Here is a 24,831-nt window from a genome sequence, read left to right as displayed (position 1 = left end):
TGAACCAGATTTGTGCCCCAATATAAAATGCCTTAAAGACTTTCATTTCTCTTCTCATGGTAAATGATGTAATAAAAACATTGAATATCAACTACGACTGTGGACAAACTGTTAACAGAGCTGCTCCTGACTTAAATCTGACATTGAACAAATGAAAAGAAGAAAGAGACACATCACTGCAGACAACTTACCAATACTTCATTATATGGACAATTTTTCCATCCCTGGTCACTTTATGCACTAAAATGGAGGGTAGCGACAAAAAAGAAAGACTTCTCAGACTCAGAAGCACGGTGACCAGATCAGCCACATAGATAAGATTTATTTGATGTTTTTTTTTTTTTTTTAATTAAACACAATAACTGATGCACATTATATTACGATGTACACTTGTCAGCTAAGCTGTAAAGCTGCCAGTCTTTCAAGGCATTGACCAGCAGGTGACATTCTGTCTTCTGATGCACACGTTATGTACAAGCTAAGGAGTGATATGTGAGAAACGTCCTAATAAGTCATGAATGAGACAGAGCACTACTGTCACATATGAGCCAAAGCGTATGAGGTGAAAACAATAAGGCCAGAGGGCGCTTTTCAATACTCTACCAGGTTTCATTTCCTTTACGGGCAGATTTCTAACTAAAACCATAACCGGTTTCCATCTGGACACATAAAAGATAAAGAAGACCACTCTAGACTATTGAAATGCACCCAAACTGGATATATATATATATATTTTTTTTTTTTTAATGCAAACACCTGCAGCTTCTTAAAATCTCCATTACACATCAGCTAAAAACAGCTCGTAGATAGTTCAAAAGACATACAACAAAGGAGAACAAAGAATCACAATTAAAAGGACAAGATTTTTTTCTCTTTTTTTTTTACTCCCACGCCCAAAATTTCTGAATCACATCTCCCATTTCCTGTTTCCCAAGATAAGAACACCCTGAAACAATAAATACTCCCATTAGCGTCTGACCCCCTTCCAAATCTCGACATTCCCTCATGTTTTTCTAACCCATTATAAATCTGAGTGGAGTGCCATTAACACGTCCATCATCAGCAGTGTATATGTGTGTGTGTGTGTTTGGGACCGTTAAATGCTCCCACATAGAGGTTGGGCTAAAAGCTAACCCTTTTACCAGATATACCCCCCGTCATCCACCTCTCCCACCTCTCCCTCCTCCTCCTCAGCCTCCTCTGCAGTCTCCTCAGCTTCTTTCTCCTCCTCGTCTTCCCATCCAACTGCGCTGCCAAAGTCCCCTGAATATGTCATTTCAGAATCTGCGAAGAGAAGCATGCAGAGTAAGTGAATTACAGCCACCGTGGGTGTGTTTGTGCGTGTGTGAGAGTGTCCTTTCGGTTTCAGAATATTGACGGCAGTGACAGCTAAGGGGGGACATGCGTTTGACTTTGTCTGGGTTTTAATGGCTACTTCTAAACTGTGCCAGGGGAACCATTCTTATCAGACGCAGGTTCCGTCCACCCAGCCCCTCCTCCCCGCCCCAATTTATCTTGAAAGACTTTTCTCACAGCAACAAGCAGCGCTTTAGAATGCCAATGACTCTGGACACTAAAAGGTGGCACCGGTTTCTAAATTAAGTTGTGTTCCAGCGGGACTCAGTCCTTCAAAACAAAAGAAGGTTTTGTGCTGAGATGCGACCTTGCAAATGCTTGCAAGGTTGCAGGGAAGAAGCGGGCAGATATGCTTCGGATATTTATAATTGTATTCCTGTCGTTCAGATTCCCGCATCATTTCACAAACTCCCTGACGGCTGTTGAAACCTTGTCGAGGCTTACCGCAATCCGGCTTGCCACGAATCCTAGACCCCGCGACTTCTCCTCCGTTTTGGTCGACGCACCAGCACTCGCCCCTGTCGCACTGCTGCTTCCTGTAGTAGCCGTCCTCGTTGCAGCTGGGGATGAATCGGCCTGCACATGCACAAGCTTAAATCAGTGAGAGTCAAGTGTGGGCCTTCCCTTGCAAGCCCCATTGAAAAAGAAATCCAGAATAGTGTTTGATGTCCCAGACTGCCCGCAGTCTAGGTGGCCATTTATTTGCAGCAAGAAGTTATATTCCTCATACCATACAAAAACATGTCTCCAGCAAGATGTAAAACAAATATCCACAGGCTGCATAGACTAGATAGCAATTTTCTTGCTGAAAGAAAGCTTCCTAGTGGGAGTGGTTTATTTTCGCAGCTTTCAAACTGGTCCTTGCCAGAACCAAAAGATCGGGACGAGGGATACAAGAAATGAGGTCAAATAGAGCCTGAAAAGTTTTATTTTTGGACTGTTTGATTGACGCATAAGCAAAGAAAATTAAACTTCTCATATGCAACGACGGGTTAAAAATGAATTATCCCACAGACTAGATATTTATTACGTAGTTAAAATAAAAATAAATAAAAGCCAAACAGAGACCTAATCCAATCTTTCAGGGGAACATCTGAGTGTCTTGCTGGCAGGCAGCTCTCTGCTTGCCACTCTGTGTCCTTGGAGAGGCCTGACTCAGAACCCAGTCAGCCAACCAACCAACCAACCAAATTCTGCAGTACATACACACTCTCACACACTGATATACAAATCTGGATGCTTACATATTCATCTACTTACACACTATACTGAGGATAGACAGAGGGCTGTGTGTTGTGTTAGTGCTACATAACTCAGAGTGGATCATGGACTGATACCCATCTCCCTCCAGTTATTTATCTAACAGAACCACCAGATGAAGACATCCACAGCTAAACGTGTTGCTATGCAGCTGCAGAATATTAGCACATACCAAACTTTTTCTTTCCACCGTCCTGAACTTGAATCCTCTCCAGTTCTGCTAGGCAGGGCGGCTCTTAAACAAGATAAAAGAAGATTGTTTTTACAAGAGGAGGTGGAACCGTTTTACCTGACAAAGTGACGCAAGGCTGAATTGTAAGACTAATATTATTGGAGCAACAGATGGCACACAGGCAGCAGAAACTGCCAGCAGAAAGTCACAGTAGAGAGCCAAAGCTCCCATCAGCTCCAGAAATACTCACTCTCCCTCCAGAAGCAGAGGCACCATTCAGCCGTGGAAACCTTTCCATCCCTGTAGGAGTCGCAGGAGTTGAAATATGGCCGGATGCAGACCTCGTATTTGTCCAGGTTGATGGCAGCCAGCTCGGCCTGATCCAGGTAAAGGTCGTTATTGGTGTCGAGCTTGGAGAACATCCAACCTATGGAGTCCTTACAGCTGGCGACCAGGCTCCTGTCCAGCACTGCCGACACAAACTCATTTATTCTTATTCTGCAAATAGCTGCACAAATAATACATACAATATAGTACATCAAATCAGATCAATGGTCCGAGGAGGTACACCATCATCCACACTTATTGGTAAAATGAGTACATTTATTCTGTAGGAAAAAAATACCAAATTTAGCTCTATTTCTCTTTCTGACAAAATCACTCATGCCACTCCTACTGACAACTTGTCATGAAGTTCATGTCACTTAAAGATGCTGCATTATATGTTTTTCAGGCTCATGGTGTCATTTTATAGCATAACCAAGAAACTATGTTCACTCCAGTTGTTGCAAAATGCTACATACAATATATATCAAATATGGCTTATAAGAATTTTAACATCATAATTTAATGCCTTGAAACAGGGCCTAGAGTCTCTTTAAAAACTCTACAACACTGCTCCTCTATAAACCCTTTAGCAACATTTTTACCAGTCTTTCTCTGAGAAGTAGTTCATATAATGACCTCAGCAGATGCTTGGTTCCACCAAGTATTTGCCAATTTCTGCTGGCTAGTCTGAAGGAACCGAGTGGGGGATTTGCAGAGGAGGAGTGCATCCAGACTTCCTGCGTCTTTTATCCTCCACCTTCTACACTTCTTATGAACAAAAGTTAACAATCTGAAATAAAGCTGCATGATATATCAGGAAAACATTTAATTCCAATACTTTTATTAAATACTGCAATGACAGTAGAAATTATGATAAGGCATTTTCTGTTCTTTTTCCACAACGTTGCCTACCAGCTTTAGCTTCTCAGCTACTGAAAACAAAACATCTGATGGGGTCAAGAGTAGCTAAGTCAGCCTATTGGGCCAAATAACTACTGGCATGCAATTTGATACATTGTGCTACTGCAGTGTAATTCTATATGTTACAAAACATTATCGATAAAGTATTACTAGCATTAACAAAATGCCTGTGTCATCTGGTCGAAGCAATAAGTACAGATCAGTTTTTGTTTGTTTTGATTAGAAAAGCAAAAAAACCATCTGGATGGAAAACCTTTATGAATAGATAGGAAAGCAGTCTTACTAAAAGCAAGTAAGTGCTCATTGTTTACATCAGTGATTTGACTGATTTGAATTTTCTTATGTTCTCTTAGAAATTAAATGAAATAAAACAGTGGATTTTGAGTTGCTGAAAACCCAAACCATGCAGCCCATGTAAATGTTTTCATAATGCTGTGGTGATTAATTGAGAAAAAGCTCTAACCTGACGTAGTGCTGGCTGCTGGGGATCTGGCCCCTTGCTTGCTGTTATTGTTCTGCTTGGCGTTGGTCTGCAGGAGCTGGAACCAGTCCTTCAGACGCTCGCCGAGATCAGACAGATCCTGCCCGGTGCAGCTCTCTGTGAAAGCCAGATGGAGGGATACGCATGATGTATTTTCTGCACGTAGAGGGCATGTGTCAAACTATTAAAAAAACGAGGAGGCTGATATAAAATTGGCGCAGCTCTCACGCTTGTGGACTACGGTTATTAATTATTCTGCCACAAATTTGGATCTCACCGTGTTTCCCCTCCCTGGACGCAGGCGCCGCAGTTGGGCAAGGACACAGACCTGAACACTTCAGGGTGAGAGCTTTCCCGGTAAGACATGCCTGCTGCTCTAGCTTGCACTGCAACACACACACACCCAGGATCATTAGACGCAGACACACAAGCCAGCAGTGTCGACAAGGGGACACAAAGGTGAACCAAAATGAGTTATTGCTGCAACACAGATCAAATATTCATGAGGTGACTGACTGTAAACCCCGATTCAAATCTGAGACTTGCCCCTAAATGTGTCGACATCCAACCTCTGCTCACTCGCAAGGTCAGGAATAGTGATCCAAGAGACAAAGCATTAATCAATAAACACACAAGATCCTGTCACCGCGAGTTGCCAATTGGTCCCTCTGAGGTAGCATATCATGGCTCTTTGTCCTGGGTTTTTCCCAGGAGAAGCTCCTCACACGGCTCAGATCAGAGTGTTCTTCTGTTTTTATCCCAAACTACACGACACGCTGTCAGAATACATAACAGATTTATCGCTTTTAATAGCCGTGTGTGTGTGTCTTCGCGCAACATATGCTTCCAAACACATTAAGTAAGCACTACAGTAAAGGTGATGTTTAACCAATGCATTTATTTCCATATTTTGTACTGCCTCACTAAGAGGAACGCAGCCAAGATTTTTTTTTTCCCCTTTTGATTTTATGGACGTTCAGTGATTATTTCTGTCTAATCTTGAGTAAATAAAATATTGTTTTATAGCCATCTGGAAAGGACAGAGGTAAATAATGAGTAATACGCCAATGAACACATTATCATCTCAAGAATATATAGTAAACAGGAGTGTAGGAGTGGATAATATGATTCAGTGGAACTGAGCTAACTAGTCATATTCAGTAATAGAATATTTTGCTCGTTTATTAGATCAAAAGTAAAAGAAAGACCTTCTAGCATGTATTAAACATACTTTTCCTTAAGCCTACACTTCGACATTAAACATGTTTCTTCTATTTAATATAACTTATTTAATATTCTAATATTAAATGTTTTATTTTCATAAGCTGTATGCATAAAATCATCATAATTATGCAAAATAAAGGCCTTAAAACACCGGTCTGTAATCTACATAGTGTGTTTCAGCTAGTGAATTGAGTTACTGATATAAATAAACTTTTCAATGATATCCTAATGTACTGAATGGACCTGTCCTTGCAATAGTGAGGACTTTATTATTTCGGATTTCAACTAGAGAGCAAAGTGAACAAAGTACTAAATGTAAATAAAGCTCAATGACCAAGACCTTCTCAGACAACAACTCACAAAAAACAAAAGATTCCCCCATCAACAATGCGAAATCAGTATTCAAATGTTACACTTTCCATTCGGTTCTTTCCTAAATTTTATGGAAAAGACTTCTGTCTTGATGCTTTACTGTTTCATATTGTAATGTTTCATATTGTGACAGTATTTTAAGCTGTCTTCCTTCACCTTAGGTAAAATGTTTTCAATGTGCTACTACAGTGGTTTAGTGTAGTGAGCTTCTACAGTACGCGTTTGTGCAGAGCCTCTAAACATTGTTAAAACGTACCTTTGAGGCATAGTTGTGTCCGTCTGATCCACACACTGGCCCGGTGGAGGAGATAGGACATGGCTGACAGTTCCCATCAGGAGAGCGCAGAGCGGGCTGCTTCAGTCTGTGGGATAGGAGACATGCAAGTACTTCACCCTTACTTCATCAAGCTTAGATGGCCACTGCCATATTAACTCAGAGTAGAGACTCAGCAGCTCCAGGCTGGGCATGAGATCATGATGCAAACAGTCCCCTCCATGTTGTCTGAATGTATTAGCTTCTCATTACACAGCAGGAGCCCTCTTATTGTTCCCACACTGGCCAGCAGCAAAACACATCCCACTCTAGCAGCAGTGTAGACTATCAGTGTTGACCTCATGTCAGTGTGCTGGAGGAAGTTTTCTCAATCTTCCTGTGTTTGGGGAATTAGCCAGCCAGTCAGTCTTTCTACACACGCTCACCTGTGCTCCAGCTTCTTGCGGTTGACGCACACAGCTCTCTGGTAGCCCTGGGCGATGCACACCTTGTGTCGGCTACACTTAACCTTCTGACAGGGGTCCTTGGTGGTGTCTACATCTGGGAAACAGACAGGAAATTAGACGTGAACGGTGATGCTTCCACAGCTTCATTTTTCTGCTAACAAATAGACTCCTCTGCTTATAGTTTTACATTTGGCTTCCAGCCTCAGCTCCCACGTGGCTCGCCTTGGCTTACTCAGAAAGACCTGAGAGTTGGTCTGAATTATTACATAAGTGCAGAGCTGTTGCTCTTTTGATGTTATAAAATTACATTAAGATCTGTATTGAACTGAAGGAAAATAAAGGAGGATGTTCTTACAAATAAAAGCTTAAAACACTTTGTAACAAAATTTTGCTAATATTTTCCTAAAGTTTTGTTTTTGTTGCTGTCACAGAATTCCACCATGGCTGTGACATTACTTTCTGTTTTCCTCAAGGCACACTGCCCTGCATGTTTCAGGTGTTTCCTTGCTTCGACCCAGCTGATTCCAATTGATGTGCTGATTAACAGGCACTTGCTGAACTGCAATCGCCTGAATCAGGAATATTAAAGCAGGGAAACATCTAAAATATGCAGGGCAGTGTGCCATGAGGCCCAGGGCTGGTAAACACTGCTCTACACTACAGCATGCCAAGGTGAGTAAATCTTCCATCAGTGAAGACAGATTGTTTGAATAGCGTGGTATGAGGCTGCTGCTGCAACATTTATGCAGTGCTTGTGTAAATATTACAGCAATAGTAATGGAAGGTAATGCTAATCACCTATAGCAGCATACAGTATGTTTGTACGTCATTAAAGCGCAGAATGTGTAATACTTTGATTGTTCCTATGTTCAAAACGGAGCACTTAGTCTTGAGACTTGAAGCTGTGTACCTGCTGCCTACAGTGCTACAAAAGAGCACAGCCTGTATAAATAGAGTAAGGAAATGTTTGTTTTTCATGGCCTGTTACAGAAGGAATATGCCCTCTGCTGTGATCTGAGGACATGGAGGTGCTTTTTTTAAATGCTGGGTCAGTTTGCAACAAACAAATCTGAACCCTACGGTATTATCTGTTCCAACCTCTCTGCCACCATGGGTAGGAACAAAGTCGTACCAAAAGACATCTGTGTGACATCCTATTAGATCTGCATGAGCCTGGAACGAGCCTCAAAGCAGTCAACAAGAATCTGGTTGAGTTATTTCAATGTGGAAGAATTATAAAGTCATCATTCACTTCCTTTGTCTAGGGCTTCATAAAAGATATTGTTGTTGGTACACATTTTGCACCAGGCTGTCTTAAAATTGACATTGAACATCTAACTGATTCCAGAAGGAATTAGGAGAAAGTTCTGCAGTAATATGAGAACAAAACCGGACTATTTGGGCTCAACTCAGAACTGCTGTGAATGCCCAGATGCAGAGTCTTCACCTACTCAGAATTATTGGGAAACATCTGGATCAGTTCATGTACCAAGAAATCTTGGACAAGAACTTTCTTCTCTCAGCCATAAACAACGAAGGATGACAATGACTACTCTTATTTTAGTGCTACATCAATTAGTCACTTTTTTGTATTAATGTGGTGGAACTGTTACAATCCTCTTTGATTTATTTATGGACATTACATACTAAACTTTAGCTGACTCTGACAGAGAAAAGCTTCTTGCTACTTAAACTAAATCTAAATTGCTTGCTCGGTGTGTCTCTATCTATCACTCACTCTTGAAGCAGCTAACGCTGGACAGTGTGTCAGACTTTCTCTATATGCTCATCTGTCATGGCTATCTACTCTGAACAGGCCTCCCAGAGCCTGACCTGGAAGTGGCCTTGCCGTCCTTTTTAACACCGGGCGGTCTTCCATTCATCTACATGTCCGCCTCTGTTTGCTGCCAGAGCAGCAAACAGAAAAGGGGGGGGGAGGCAACTCATCTGTGCGCCTGTAAATCATACTCGAATTCATTTTCTTCTCTCACTGAGTGCCGTTTTTATAGCTATATTATCATTAAGCAGACAGGCTTATCATCTCTTCTCTTTTTTTCCCTTCCACTGAATATATTAATGCGGCAAATTCCCGTGGATTATTGTAGCCGTCGGACAGATATCTGATTTTTAGAAGCAAATCCAAAACAATACGACGAGCTGTCGGGACTGAGATTGTTACATAAGTGACAGGCTGACTGCTCCGCTGCAGGAACTGTGAATGCCCAAATGCAGACTCCTCACCTACTCAGAATATAGACATTAAAGCCTTATATTTGGTAAACTTTCTGTATGTCTCCCGCAGCGCCACCAGCTTCCTCTGCTCTCCACCCTTTTTGTCCATTTTGTCTTTCTGATGCAGGTCTGTTGTTCAATACCCACCAGAACACAAGGAAAATACAGCACCTGGAGTCAAAAATTAAAACAGCTTCAAGTATACAAAATGTAATTTAAGCAAACCTTTTACTGAAACAATAACGAAACAAAAATAATCTTGCCTTCTGGGACGGAAACATTTCTGATGAAATTTTGTCCCCTGTGAGCAGCTAGAATACTGGCACAGCGTTGTGTTGTGAGTGCAGAAGCATAAGGTGGCTGCCTGAGCCTCATGTTAACTTAACAAGCTTCCACGGATTAAAGCAGTGCCTGCAATGATGACGTTTCCATAGTAACAGGCTCTCTGTGGTCTGAAAATCATTTCTTGGTAGACTGTGATTTGCAGCTCAATCTGCTGCTTCTGAGAATCCTCTTTCTGGATGTGTTTGAAACCCCCGATGTCCGACTGTTCCACAAATCGGCATCTCTTTCACCTTTTAGCATTCCTTCGTGCGGCTTCCAACGTCCGCATCATGCCCTCTCCTTCTGAGTCTGCATGGTCTGTGCTTACTACTTCCTCCTTCCATCCGTCCTTTCTGCATCTAATTCCTGAAAGCCACCTTCTTTCTAAAAGACTCTTCTTTGGTATTAAACTAATGCCTGCAGAGGAAAACCTCTCCTAATTAGGCCTGCCAGTGCTTCTGTCTAATCCAATCCAGATTTGCATGAGGTTTATCCCATCAGATTGAGGATAGTTGGAACAGGGCTCAGGCCACATCCTCATCATCAACTCTTTTATCCTCTATTTACAAAGCCGGCCAGTAATGTCAGAGCTATGCGGTCTTCAATTGACGCTATGCAAAACTGTCCGTTGCACTTTAAACGTCACCACATTTTTCATCTTACAACCTCTAGATTCTGGGTATTTTATTGAGATTGTCAGTTTTGATTTGTGATTCAAACTGTTGCATTTTCATGTGATCAGTTGCTGCAGAAACTTTCTAATCATGTATTCATTTAAGTCAGGTGTGCAGCAGGGAAATACCGAAAACATAGAGGACAGTAGGCCCTGAAGACCAGGACTGAGATCTAAACCGTTCCACTTTAGCTCTAGAATGAATATTTATAGTTGTTTTTATGCATGAAGGAGAACCTAAAGTCTAAGTCTTGTGCAGCCTTGAACTCTTTTATTTCCAAGACAACCTAGTGTTCAGTTCTACCAAAAGACTGTCACATTACTTCACAGTTCACTTCACAGTAAAGAGGATTTTGTATCCTATCATACATCACATTTGCTTGTAGGCTTAAATGTAAAACTCATCTGACCAGAGAAACTGGATTTTATATGACTTTCTTACAACAATGGCTTTTGCTTTTCTATAAAAACCAGATTTGTAAAGCCCACTAATGTTCTACTAGTCTGGCAAATCTTTGAGATCTTTACAAGACAGCCATATTTAAACTGAGCTTAAATGACATCCAGACTCTAGTTACTTATTAGGTGATTTCTGATGGTAATTGGTTAACTATTTTTTCAGGGGGTTCATTATAAATGCTCATCACTCTTTTCAGATTTTGAAAAAGAGGGTGAAGCATTAATGAAATACTGAAGCAATTAAATCAGTGCCAATAAGATGGATGATAAAAACCTAAAAAAAAAAAAGGTACACTGGGTTTAATTTGAAGCCGTTCCATTTACAACCTCACGAGTATTAAGGCTGCATGTGAAGTGATTCCAGACATCTTTTAAGATGTGTGACATCTGAGAGGTTATTCTTAACTTGTTTTCAAAAATAGTAGAATTTTTTTCCAGCAAAAAACATTTAAACTGCTGGTGCTTCATCTGATGCAGAAATGCAGGACCTTGTTAGCAACCTAGTAGCATCAGTGTCTGTGCATTTGAAGTACCATGTCACCAATAATCTATCAAAAGCCTCAAGAGGTGTTAAACTCCAAACCTTAGAGTGTGCACTCAGCGCGTTTTACTATCTTCTTACTGTCTGCCATTGATCTGAAGCCAATGATTTGCCACAAAGTGTCTATTCACCATTCATCGGGCCTTCTGATATCCGTGTCTAAGGATCCGATGTAAACTGGAAAGTCCTGAAGGATGACGCCCTTCCGCGAGCTGTGTGCAAGCCTTGGACTGCTAGTGTGGGTGTATTGTGCACACTTGTTTGCTCTTAGAAGTCTAAATTACAAGCTCCCCGGCTGCAGTGTTTGCTGTCTTAAGAGTGGGGTGATTCAATCAGCAGCTAGATTGATGAATCAACTGCAGAAATCAGCTCCAAATTACCCTGACATCTCTCTCGCTCAGCACACTGCTGACTTAAGAGCAGTCAGCTGCTGCCGCGTCTGAATGCAAATTCGAACGTCAGCCTGTTGTCTGCGTTGGCTTCCTAACTCTGAGTGTAAGGAGTGTTGACAGTTCTGAAGCTCTGCCTTCCTGTGCATGGACGCCTGGCTGAGAAATGACGCCCGTAGGCGCAGCGCTCCGGAGTAAAGACATCACACTGATTTAGGGATGTCTCAACGGGACAAATCTCTTTTCACTTCTGCGCTTCATTAGGCCACTCATAAAGGAAGGCAGATCAATGGTGGGAGGTAGAAGAGTCCCATCAAAAGTGAGGAAGGAAAGTAGATTAAAGGCTTGAAACTGCAGAAAATCAAAGTAGAAGTCCTCCTTTCTGAAGCGCAACTAATCCTTACAACGTTACTTGATGAATTCTGATCAGTGACAGTTCGGTTGGCTGTGAAACCAAACAGCTGGTAAATAAAGTGATCTCCGATGCTTAATGGCATCAAAACAAGCCAAATATTGCAATATTTGACATAGACACAGGTCAAAATAAAGAAGTTCCAACAATTTTTTTTTTTTTTTGCAACATAATTTTTAATGAGATCTCGTAATATTAAAAACATGCTCTATTTCTTATGTAAATAAAGTTTGCCTCATGAAGTGGCTGTTTACGATGCTAATGTTAAAACATGAAAGGAGTTAAACTGCTGCCCTGTTGTGCTAACTTGGATATGCTCAGTGAGAGCAATTTGGGTAAATGGAAGAAAAAAAATTTGACTAAGAAATTATTTGCAAGCATTGGAAAGAAAGACTGTTGTCTTATATTTAGCAGGCCTAATACAGATGTCCTCCCTTGAACAATAAATCAAAGTACATTAACTTCCACCCTATCATCTTATTTCGCCACCTCTCTGTCAAGCTTTTTATGACGAAGTATAATTAGTCTTTCATTAAAGCTCTTGGAAATTGTGCTAATGTACTCTGCTCTTCAGCTGACTCCACTTAAGCTGCAAATCGCCCGACAAAAGACAACAATAGCTGACAACTCAACACTGTGTCAGGACTTTGCTTTGCGGGAACTCAATTAGGGCCGCAGTAGCTGCAGGAGTCGGGAAGGTGACCGCAGACAGCAGAGAAAAAAAAAAAAATAGTCGGAGGAAACAGAAAGAGGTGCTGCTAGGTTGAAGTTAAGGCAATTCTGTTATCACTGGAGGCCAAATCACTCGTACAAATAAAGCAGAACACTAACATTTTCAGAGGAGTTGTTTTTATGAAAATTGCCTCTCACTACATAGCTAATGTTGAGCTCTCAAATGGAGGAAAATCTGGCTTTGCCTTGTGTGTACCTTTCAATTTCTTTAATGCATCTCTTAGACTTATCAAGGCTTTGTATTAAATTATACGGATAAACAACGGCTTAGACATGCGCTTACAGCTAATGCATAATATTACCATCCATTAAATTTGTTTCACAGGTCAGGAGAAACTAAAATAAAAAATGTAGATTTTTTTTGAAAGAAGTGAAAAAATGTCTTGGCCACCCCTGCTTAGTGATTGTTTGTTCCCCCTCTGGGAATAACCAATCTCCAGTACAAGCAATTCCACTCCAAAACAGTTGGTGGCAGCAGTGATATGTGCTGCCACCAACTATATTTATTCACTTGAAGAAAAATAATGAATTATTTGGAAAATGCAGATGTGGCTCTGGCACTAATCAGTTGGTGGTCATCACTGAGTGAGCAACGGTCTCAACCTGGCCATCCCTAAATAATTGTCAAAAAAAAAGACAGATATGGCTGGTTGTTGCAGCTGGTTGTTGAAACTTTGCTACTATACTGCTAACAAAAGCTCCTTGTTTGCTTTCAGAAACTAAAATAACCACACATTCAGACAACACGGGGAGTGTGAGACTTACTGTCGTTAGAGCCTTGATTTTCATCCCAGGTTCGCACATAATCATCCTGCAGAAACATTGATAAAAGGAAGTGGTGTTTTTAGCAGCTGCAAGGAAAAACAACAAAGTGTCGCAGGTAGTTTGAAAGATATCACATCCGAGCATCACACAGTGAAAGAAATGTGATTTCTTTTATCACTGCACACCAACTATGATGTGAAGGCTGGCGTGATAAGTGACTATCAGTCGAATAAAACAGGTACATTCTGCTCTCCATGTTTTATGTAAATAAGTTTAACAAATCTGCTGATAAGTGGGAAATATGCCATTATTGGGAACTTGTCTTTTAACTGGACTTCTTCCCCCACCCCCCGCATTTTAATTAGAACATTATTCGTTCTAATTAAATTGCAGGAGACAGGTGAATGGGAAAAAATAAATGACACACAAACTTATAGTAAAAGACAATGAATGGAGAGAAGAATTGTAAAAAAGCAGTAGATAAAAGGAAAGACAACTGACCTCAACCTCCTGGCGAAACGAGAGCAAAAAGAGAGAAAAGAGTCAGTTTCAGTAAAGAGAAAAAAATTAATTTCAAGTTCAGGTATAAAGCTGCATTCAGTGATATTACAGTTTGATGATGGAAACACACAATGTGTTCCTTCTGTGTAATTTAAATCTGTCAAAAAGGCAAGAAAAATGAAAAAAAAAAAGTTAACCTATAAGGACATTCCTTATCATAAGACTCGTACTACCAGTCAGATGTGAATAAAAACATGGGTTAGCAGTTATTTCAGTCTGGAAGAAGCCTAGAAAAATCATTCACACCAAAATCTCAAAACACCCACATTTGCAAACGCGTTAAAGCTCACATGATTAGATCTGCTTTAGATCAAACAACTCCCTCAGGCTAGGCTGCATATGTGAAGCTTTTGTGCATATTGCCGCATCTGATATGATACAAACATGAGTCATTTCAAAATATTTCCTGTTTAGCCACACAAGCAATCCTTAAGCGATGACTTACTCATCACTATAAACATTTACTGCACCGGAAGCAAGAGCCAGCGGCTCCTCAGGAGGCAATAATTCCCAAACATGTGAAATAAACAGCCTTCATTGAAGCAGGGATCGCAGCCACGACTTTTTATATTTGCACACAAACATGGACTTAAGCATTACTTAAGGTGCATTATGGAAGTTTTCACACCTTTTGTACTTTACCAAGTTAGTTTTCTTCCAACCACAAACTTCTGTTTGTTTTTGTGGGATTTTTATGCTGTAGATCAATACAAGATACTGCAGCAAATCTAGAAACTGTGCTCGTATTCAGGTCCCCAAAGTTAACACTTAGTAAACCTAATTTTCATTGCAACTAGAGCGACACATCTAGAAACATTTTTTAATCATTATTTGAAAAAACAGCTGAAGCCCAATCAGATTGGATGAAGATGATTTGTGAGAAACATATTTCAAGTTTTGCCACTAATTTTAATTTGGATTTACACATATATATACTGCTCAAAAAAATAAAGGGAACACTCAAATAACACATCCTAGATCTGAATGAAAGAAATATTCTCATTGAATACTTTGTTCTGTACAAAGTTCCATTTGCACAACAGCAGGTGAAATTGATTGTCAATCAGTGTTGCTTCCTAAGTGGACAGTTTGATTTCACAGAAGTTTGATTTACTTGGAGTTATATTGTGTTGTTTAAGTGTTCCCTTTATTTGTTTGAGCAGTGTATATATTCAGATCTAGAATTGTTCTTGCTTTGTGCCGTTGCCTTTCTAGAAGGTAATCTTCCTCTTATCTCAAGTTTTTTGCAGCCTCTATCAGATTTTCTTATTTACAATTGCCATGTGTTTAGCTTTCTATCCACTTTGAGCAGCTTCCCATTCCAACAATACTACCACCACCATGTTTCACTGTGGAGATAGTGTTTTCAGGTTCAGTCAAAGTACGGTTTCAAAATGTGCAGGACCACATTCCACCATGGTGGGAAAGTGCAAAAGTGACTTCTTTGCTCTTGCCGCTCTTTCACAAAGCCCATATTTGTGTACAACTAATAGTTTTCCTGTCAACAGATTCTCCCACTTGAGGTGTGAATCTCAGCTTTCCCACTGTTTCCATGTGTCTCTTGACCGTTGATTAATATTCTTCTTGCCTAGTCTGCCAGTAAACTTGTGCTTGTAACATCCTCCCATTTTAAGGTAATGGACTGAGTAGTATTCTGCAAGATGTTCGAAGGTTGAGATACTGTTTTTATGATCTAATTCTACATTTTTTTTAACCAAATCTTTTTCCATGATCTATCTGCTCTGTTCCTTTTGTCTTCATGATGCTGGAAGTCCACTAATGTTCTCTGACAGACAAAGACAAGATGTATATTTACTGATATTAGAACGGGGGTATTCTTATAGACTGGGTGACTTCTGAAGGCAGTTGATTGGGAATGAAGAGGGTTAGATATAAATGTGTGTCGGGGGCATGCTGTGGTGCCACAGGTGGTTAGCACGCCCCACGTTTGGAGGCCTCAGTCCTCGACGCGGACGTCACGGGTTCGACTCCCTGTCCCGGCGACCTTTGCCGCATGTCCTCCCCCCTCTCCTCGCCCTCTTTCCTGTCTGCCTACTGTAGCAAAAAATACGAGCCACTAGCGCCGCAAAAACTCTTCGGAGAAAAAAATGGAAAAAAAAAAGATATAAATGTGTGTCACACTTTCCATGTTCTTCCTTGTAAACATTTAGAAAAAACCATGTCTTTTGTTCCTTTCACTCCACAGCGTCGATCAATCACGTAAAATCCCAGGATACATAAATGTTTGTGGTACGTGGAAGACATCCAAGGGTATAAAGTGTATCCTCCACTTCCTGCAGTCCTTTTTATCACCAAAACATACACCTGCAGTGAGCTGTCTTTGTCGGCTGAGCTACATGAGTGATTGTCAGCTATGTTGTTCAACCTTGTCGGCTCTGACGGAGGCCAACATTACAGCCGGGTGAGACCTCAAACAGTTTACGACCTGGCCGTTAATCTGATGCCTCCCCTGCCTCCTTTATCGATGCCGCGGCTCCTGCATTATTTAGCAACCTTTCTGTATTTGTGCTCCTGCCAGCACAGATAAGGAAACCATCCTGCAGCACTGACAAGACTGAAAATCAATGATTTTATAAAAGAGAGGCAGCACAAAATGTATTTGGGGAAGAAATAAATTCTCCCTGAAGCTGAACACCGAGAGTGAGCTTGACGCATGGAGAGAGGTGACACAATGGGGAGGTTACACCGCGTGTATCTTCACAGACTGAAATGCAGGCGCGAAAAACAGCTAGGTTTAACACTGAAGTGATTAAAGGAAGTGATTAAAGGAGAGATAAAAACACTGAGCTATGTCCAGGAGCCGTAGGATCAAGCTGATAAGATCGCAAGAAACCGAGAAGCTTAGCATCTCTAACAAAGTGCCAAAATACTGAGTGACGGAGAATCCCAACCTTTGTGATGAAAAACATACAAACTCAGACCAAAGCAAGACAGAAACTGTATCTGTTCAGCTGCAGGACAGAAGAACAAACAGTCAGGTGGCTGAAATGTGAGCATACGACTTTGTGGGTCTGTTTGACAAACCGCTTGTGTTGCTGACAGGCATTTCTCAGCAAATGTCAGCTGTCAGCTGCAGCCTGTGTTCACCGGAGGGGTTTGTGCATTGCGCGCCGCTGCGTCATCAGCACCAAAGGACGCAGTAATAACCCTCTTCTGTAGCAAACTGCTGTTACCAGATGAAGGTTCCTACTCAACCTTTTCTAGCAATTACTGTAATATTGTCCTTTAGTGGATTCATTAGCCACAATCAAAAATCTCAACCGGGAAAACAATGTTTGAAGAATCCCAGGCGGCGATGCGATTTATGCTTTGTTTTATTTTATGTGTGGCTGTGAGAAGACAACACAAGCATAAGGGTTTTAATCGTATTTGTAAAAGTATTTCCAACCTTACTAGGATTAAAAACAAATACTGTCCTTGTCCAAAAGATTTCATACCTTGTTCTTTCCACTCTAAAAATACTGAGCAATTTATACAATATTTAGGATTATAATCATTTTGAAAGCTTTATGTAACCCTGAGTGGTTCCATCCTTCCTTCTGTCAGTCAGCGTTAGCTGTAACATCACTTTGCTTCTGTCCCACACTTTGTGTTCTCATGCAGCGTTTCATAATGCAGCTGGATTCCCAGCGAAGCGCTTTCGTTCCTACTTTCTGACAACACACAACTGACCGAATGTGGGAAAAAGAGACTGCAATGAAGCCTGATGGAATAGTTTATTAACCAACATTCCCTGCCTCCCAAACCGTGCCATCGTTTGACTGAATCACCAAAGACAGAAGCTGGTCTTAACTCGGTCTCGGGAGGAACCGAGTTTGCGTGTTCAGCTCACAGTTGTGTGACTGACTGCGAAAGGCGGTCAGAAGGACATGTAGCAAGAAAAGCAAATGATGCTGTGTGTTTCTCTCTGTAGCATAAGCTACATATATTCCTACGTTTTGTGGACCAAGTTGTTCAGCTGATAACAAACAGCAGAAGTCGTCTTGTATCTGTGAATTAGAAGGATACATTTGAATGTTCATGCAAACTTGTATTGTCTTGTTCAGCACAATATTTAGGATCTTGTTAAACAGTTATCAGTCAAGCCTGCAGTATTTCTTTAAAAACGTAATGTCATGAAACCTCTGGAACAATATACCAGAAACTCCACGTTAATTGTGCTGCAAAACCATACAGGCAACAACTTAAAACTAAGTATGTGAACATCACACAGGTAAAGTAGAAGAAGACTAAAATGACAAATATTCTGTAAACAATGAAGGCATAAAGTTCCCTTAACCAGACAAGTGAAAGTAAACCTGAAGGTACGGCTAAAGTTTCTTTCAGCCAGCACCTGTTTGACCACATTTTACTTCCATGCTACTTTTGTAAATCTTAATCTTAACTCTTGAGTTTTTGGCTCTTGAAAATTGCAGAACACTATCCTCTGCACCAGTGGTACCGAAGGTGTGGGGCACAAATCTCAAAATGATCTTTTTCTAATCAGACAAAAGTCCAGGCAGTTCCACAGACCTTCTGTGTTCATCACCTTCCAACATTTAAAATCCTCTGGTTTTAGTGATACATTTTATGATTTTTATCTTCTTTTTATTGATCAAGACACTTTTTGTATACAAATTAATATTCTTCAGGTGGTACTGATGCATCTTCAAAACATCAACTTAACATACGGGACTTTTGAAACCATACGACTAAGCATTTCATTTATTTTACTTAAATCAACATTCATAAAACAAAAATCAGCCAAGTTAGTATTTCAGGTAGCTGGATTAAATGACTCCCAAACAAAATATACAATTCATTATTTAAAGAAAAACAGAAAGCCACTCTGAGGTTGTCGGCACTATAATATATAATACTGCATTCAACATCACTCAATTCCTCCCACCTAGCGTTTTTCATAAGCACTCACTAGCTGTTCACAGCTTCTCTGACTTGGTGTCACACAGAGCATGGCAGAGATGAAACAAAGCTCCCTCCCTCACCAATATTCTCATTCCATACATTCTCTTATCTTCAGTGCGCACTGAGCTGCAGGGCATGAGACACAAACCTCCTTATTCCTGCACGCAAGAGGACTCTAAGAGGATGCTTCGCGATCACAGCGCATAAGCATGAAATGATGAGGGGATGGAGGAGCGGGTTATACAAGACAGCTTTGAGTGATGGGTAAATAAAAGGTGAAGCAGAGGTGAGAACATTCTGGGAACTGATGAATACTTAAAATGAGAGCGAAGGCAACAAAACTCCTTCTGTTTTCATGTGAATTCAAGTTCTCGACAAGAGCAATTAAATTTTTAATCTTGTATGCTTATGTTATTTTTCCTCTCCTATAATATTAAAAAAATGTCTAAAATGGAACAATCTTGAATACTGCGACCACTTTTGAATACATTTTTTAATTTTTTGAAACATTTTTGTCCACCAGTGAAACACTTAATGGAAACCCTAACAATTAAAAAAGTTTCGCAGATGTATTGTAAAATTTGTACTTTATTTGTGCTTTATTTTATAACCTAGGCAACACTCTGCTGTATGTTTGACTGGAAATATTGAATGACTGGGATTTTGTTTCGTCCCGACAGTTACAGTTTCTGAGTGAGTTGGCAATAACACTCCCAGACAGCGGGTGGCACCAAATATGACTGAAAAAAGAATGACAGGTCATACAACAGGCAATTTCATAAAGAACTATTTTTAAGGATAAATGTGCTTTTTTTTTTACCAACATGGATGGTTTAATGTTCAGGGACAATGACACACAAACTCAATTGATAATTCTCATGAGAAATTAATTTCTTCTTTCTTCTAAGTTCTTTTCTTCTTCTCCTCTTCTGTTATTATTACATCATCGCTCTCCCAAACAGGCATGAATATGTCTGTGATTGCTCACAAGGTCCATGGAGAACATTCCATGTGAGGGAAAACAGAGGTCCATTTCTATTAACCTTTGGCCATTCGGCTGGACGAGGAACAATATTATAAAATAAATCTCCAACCCTCTCACTGCTGGAGAAACGCATCAAAGAGTGGCATCTTGGGGTCACCAAGTCACCGTAACACGCATTAGAAGATATCTGCATGCTAATTGGTTGTTTTGGGAGTGAAGCTATAAAGAAAATTTTTTTTCTGACCTCACATTAGAAACTGAGATGAATTAATTTTGTTAAACTCCAGTGTGGTTTTAAGTAAAACAATGCAGTTTAATCGGATGAGGCTTAGGTTGAACTTTTCAGGAATAAACACTCACAGGTGCGTCTGGTGTAAAACAATGGAGGAAGATGCAGAAAAGCCCTTTAATGCTTACTCTAAAGTATGATGGAGGATCTGTGATGCTGCGGGCCTGTTTGTCTCCAAGTGGTCTGGAAAACGTGTTCATTTAATGCAGAACAAATATTTCAAATATATTAGACTAAATACTTCCAGTCCTTGAGAGCCACTGTCCTGCAATTTACAAATATTTTTGTTCAAACAAATGTGAATAAAATGAACAGCTCATTCTGCAGGCTTCTGCAGAATGTAATATTATGATATTCATATGTGGTGGAGCATGAAAAAGTCACAGGACACTGGCTGTCAAGACTTGAGTTAGACTTCCTTGATGTGGGGAGATTGTGCAAATATCCCTCTGTCTGCATGCTCCAATCTTAAAATGTTATGTGTCCTGCTTGCAAAATAGGGTTTTATAAAGTTTTATCACCAAGGTCACCAGCAAGTGTGGTAGGAAAATATGAGTCATTTTAATCAAAATGCCTAAAAGAACTAACATACTTTAAGCCGAGGATCAAATAGGCATAGGTCAGTTACTGATATAAAGGTATTCAGATGGTTTAGGGATGCTATATCCTCCCTCTCCATCACCGTCTCGGTCAGCTGGATTTAAGGAGGTACCTAAATGTTTGCCTGGTCCTGGAAAACACGAGCTGTTATTGTGTCGACATCAGACCTCAGGCAACATGGTGATGTGGTTGTCAGTACCTAAATGCTACTCTGATTTCAGTCTGGTCTCCTAAGGCTTCACCGGGCTTTATATGTTCCCTCTGTGTCTTCAAGTGCTCAAATCTTTTCTCACAGAATCAAAAGAAACATGCAGTTGGCCAAGAGCGAGTCTGTACATGCACGGTTGTCTCCGTGTTGGCCCCGTTATGGATTTTGAGATACTTTTTTTGACCTTGCTGATTTGCAGACCACACAAACACGCAGAAAGAGACACAAAAATTCCACTTGTCCCACAAAATGTCTGTGCACTGAGGCAGGCCCTGTACTCACTGTCTATAAATAACAGTGGCCCTTGTGCCCCTCAGGGCCCCTGTGGGGAATAAGAAAACAGTCTGCAACTCACAAGAGAATCAGGTACAAACAGCAAGACCCTTCACACTCCACTGGAGACACCAGACTCGATGGAAAACAAGACTTGTACGGCAATGGAAAATCAATGGAGTTGCCTAGGTGAGCGATACGAGAAGGATGAGAATCGGGCCCCGTGATTTGAGGGAGAAGCGGCTAAAAGAAGGTATCTGAATAAGAGGCACAAATAGAACCACGCTAAGAGGGCTAAATTTGGCTCCTTCAGAGGAACAGCAGACTGGGAATGACATTCATTGAGATACTGGTGGAATTTGGGCGGATAACAACGCAAAGAATCCACAAACACCAACACATTTTAATAAAATCCCAACACTGGATGTCCTTGGTTCCCGTTTATGCCTATTTAAGGTTGGCCATTCCTTGTCTTGTTTTAGCTCAGAAAAACACTTTCTTTTTGCCCTAAATTTAGCTTAGTCAAAGATGCTGAAAGTCTGGCTTTCTTAGAGCATTTGATCAACCCGGGCTATCTTTCTGTCCAACATTTAGACATCATTAAACATCTACAGGTAGATGTAACTGACACATTTCAATCTGGACTTAATCCTGCAGCTCTCTATTGTTCTCTATTTGTGACTGTGGTGATCTACCCAGCTTTCATTGAAAAACTTTGTCATGCTTTCATGCTTTCACAGATGCATTATATTTGATGACCTGACCCAGCCAAGATAAGAAGGGAGTGACTTCAGAAGCAAACTGTGAATGTCCTTGAGCTGCCCAGCCAGAAGCCGGACTTAAATCCACTTTGGCAAGTGGCCGTCTTCCCGTGCTGCCATGCCAATCTGACTGAGTTTAAAAGGATCTTTAGAAAAAAACAGGTGAAAAGTACGCCCCAAAACAGATGTGCCAAACTGGGAAAAACATAACCAAGAAGACTTTAGACAACGCTTCAACAAAATATTATACCATGGGTGCAAATGCTTATAAAATACTGAGTTCACAAGCTGGGCAAAATGAAATGTGCACGGCTGTTCCTGTCTCATGGAAGAACAGTGTGTATATCTTAGGGAAAAATCCTCAAATGTGTTTTAGAATAAGCCTGAAATGTAAGTAAATCTGAAAAGGTTAAGGAATCGTAACCTTAAGGAAGATGAATACTTTCTGGTGTTGCCGTATATAAAATATATATGCAGAGTTGCTATGTGCGTGTGCCTAACTTGTTTTTTCCTGAGTTTTATTACTGTTAACACATTGCTAGCAAGGGTTCTCCCTGAGGCCCGAACAACTGGGTTTCTGCTGTTATTTGATCAAAACCTTTTGCATCAACAACTGAAGCTCCAGAATCTGAACTCACACTGGTTGTTAGTCAGGCTGCTTCGGGCCAAACATCGGTAATGGTAGAGACAACCACTGTGGCTAAAGATCTTATGGGACCTACTGCCATGTCTGGTTTAATATCCTTAATTTAAATCTGCATAACACCTCCAACTCCATTAAAATTACATTAGAGTTTTAATATTGATAAACAAAGCTGTCCCACAGCATGAGAGGACTTAAAGACCCTCAAACCAACAGCGGCTAGAAAGAACTAGCGCTGTCATGAAAGTTGTTTACAAATGAGCACTTTCTATTGATCAGAGCTAATAATGCAAAACAAAACTCCTACATAGTAATATACAGTATGTAGATCAGTGTAGTTTAGACTTGGGCGGACTTGCAGAAAATGAGAAATGGTCAAAATCACAAAAAAGATACAATGCTTTCACACCTAAAATAATGCAAAGAAAACAAGTTCATGTTCTTTTAGAAACAACAATACTAATGTTTTAACTCAGGAAGAGTTCAGAAATCAATATTTGGTGGAATAACAAGGCTCTTCAATTTTATATGTTGGGCAGAAACTTCAGTTTTTGTCTGACCTGACCAGAGAACCCTCTGCCATGTGTTGTCTGTACCCCCTCCATAACCTCTGCATGAACAGAATACAAATAAATGCTACGTTTTACATTTACACAAAACATGCATTGTTGTCATTTCACTTCACAGCTATGTACGTTTTGTGTTGTGTACACTTTTGCAGTTATCCTTATGTTTGCATAGAAAAAGAAATGACACACCAATTTGATAAATGTATGATGTTCTGAACATCAATTTGGATCTACCAGCTAATTTAAAATAACTGGCCTGTCTTTACAAAGCCTGTGCCTTCAGCTGTGGTTTAACTCCTAATGAAAGACTGTGTCTCTTCGGTCTTCAGTGCGATCACAGCCCTGCTACACCCCTCCTACCCAGCCAAGACACCCTACAGAGCCACCGCTAGTCATTTCAAGCCCTGAACAGTGCTGAATGGACCACCCATGCCCGAACAGTTGGACACAATTATGATGCAGTCCATCTGCCTTTGCTGCAGAGTTTCTGGATGTTCGAGGCCGAAATAAGAACCTGGAATATGATAAGGAGTGACTCATGGCCAGGGCGAAAGCATGGCTAGGAAGACTAATGGGTTTCAGATAAGCTGTTATCATCACCCATGTTATTAATGCATCTGAGGGAGTCTGGTTGAACATCAGGGAACGCTGGGTGGCTCAGCCAGACTGGGCTCCATTGCTGATAATTTACTGCTACTACAGTTTGTCTTTAATGGAGTATTTGGCTCTGTTGCTGCAGATGCCATTATCCACAATTATGCTTTGTACACTGCAGTGTAATGATAAAACACTGTGATGAACATATATACAGAGGTTTATAAAGGCCTAATGCCAGTAAATGCAAATGAAGAGTAAAAAAAACATTGCAAAGGTAAAAACATTTTAAAAAGTTATCGAAATGTAAACCAAATAAATATCACATATTATTCATAACTGTTAAAAGCTTCAGCTACTGCCACCTCTTTGCACACTGAGCCCACTGACACTGATGAGGGGTCTGATGTTTTTGTATTTAGGCACAAAGGATTTACTGCTCATTAACGACAAACCTGAATGGAGAACAGGTGCAGGAAGGCTCAGTGCTGGATGCTTCCTGGCCGCCTGACTGCTGGGGTGTGCCTTTTCAGGATAAGGATTTAACAAACACACCCAGATGGCACCAAACCCTTTTGGATGTCTCTGTTTTGGCATGTGTGATGTGTGAAAGTAAAGATGACCTGCACAATCTAGCATGTCGCGTATAATGAGCGTTCTTTTGATTGCACTCGATTTGTGGTTTAATCTTAGATCCGGAGAATTATTGCGGTAAAAACAACGGCCTATCTTCAGTGTACTTAATTTTACCGTAATGTTGTCTTTAATGGTCTTTGTATGACAATCTGCAGCTCATCCAAAAGGCTTCTGTCAGAGAGAACCGACACCAGAAAATGGATCACATCACACCAGCCCTTAAATATTTGCTGGCTTCTTGTTTGATAGATGTTAAAAACCAGGTCATCGGCTTTAGGGTACTGAGCCGTTATGTGCTTAAAAATATTTCTGAGTTGCTTCTCGGGTATGAACCATGACGAGCCCTCAGTTTTGGTCCAGTATTCCCAGGACCAGAACTAAACAAGGTGAGGCAGCATATGGTTTTGATTACCCTCCCTTGATCTC

The 24,831-nt window shown here is 40.6% G+C and overlaps 1 protein-coding gene across 2 annotated transcripts in view; it reads right to left on the bottom strand.

Moving 5' to 3' along the window:
* Positions 1-289: 289 nt before the first annotated feature.
* The window catches only part of LOC102236404 (testican-2-like), a 29,676-nt gene continuing 5,134 nt past the window's right edge, over positions 290-24,831 (bottom strand). The window contains exons 2-11 of one of the 2 annotated variants that reach the window (XM_005801589.2): positions 13,862-13,870; positions 13,361-13,406; positions 6,813-6,927; positions 6,370-6,475; positions 4,795-4,903; positions 4,500-4,634; positions 3,039-3,257; positions 2,789-2,851; positions 1,801-1,932; positions 290-1,284 (exon numbers count right to left, since the gene is read on the bottom strand). In XM_005801589.2, the coding sequence (XP_005801646.1) occupies positions 1,139-1,284; positions 1,801-1,932; positions 2,789-2,851; positions 3,039-3,257; positions 4,500-4,634; positions 4,795-4,903; positions 6,370-6,475; positions 6,813-6,927; positions 13,361-13,406; positions 13,862-13,870 (1,080 nt within the window). In that variant the 3' untranslated portion in view covers positions 290-1,138. The remainder of the gene's footprint in view (positions 1,285-1,800; positions 1,933-2,788; positions 2,852-3,038; positions 3,258-4,499; positions 4,635-4,794; positions 4,904-6,369; positions 6,476-6,812; positions 6,928-13,360; positions 13,407-13,861; positions 13,871-24,831) is intronic. The other variant, XM_023327546.1, reaches the window with a different exon arrangement.

The sequence above is a fragment of the Xiphophorus maculatus genome, chromosome 22, assembly GCF_002775205.1.
Source record: "Xiphophorus maculatus strain JP 163 A chromosome 22, X_maculatus-5.0-male, whole genome shotgun sequence".
Classification (NCBI taxonomy): Eukaryota; Metazoa; Chordata; class Actinopteri; order Cyprinodontiformes; family Poeciliidae; genus Xiphophorus; species Xiphophorus maculatus.
This window is presented reverse-complemented; position numbering and strand designations above follow the sequence as displayed.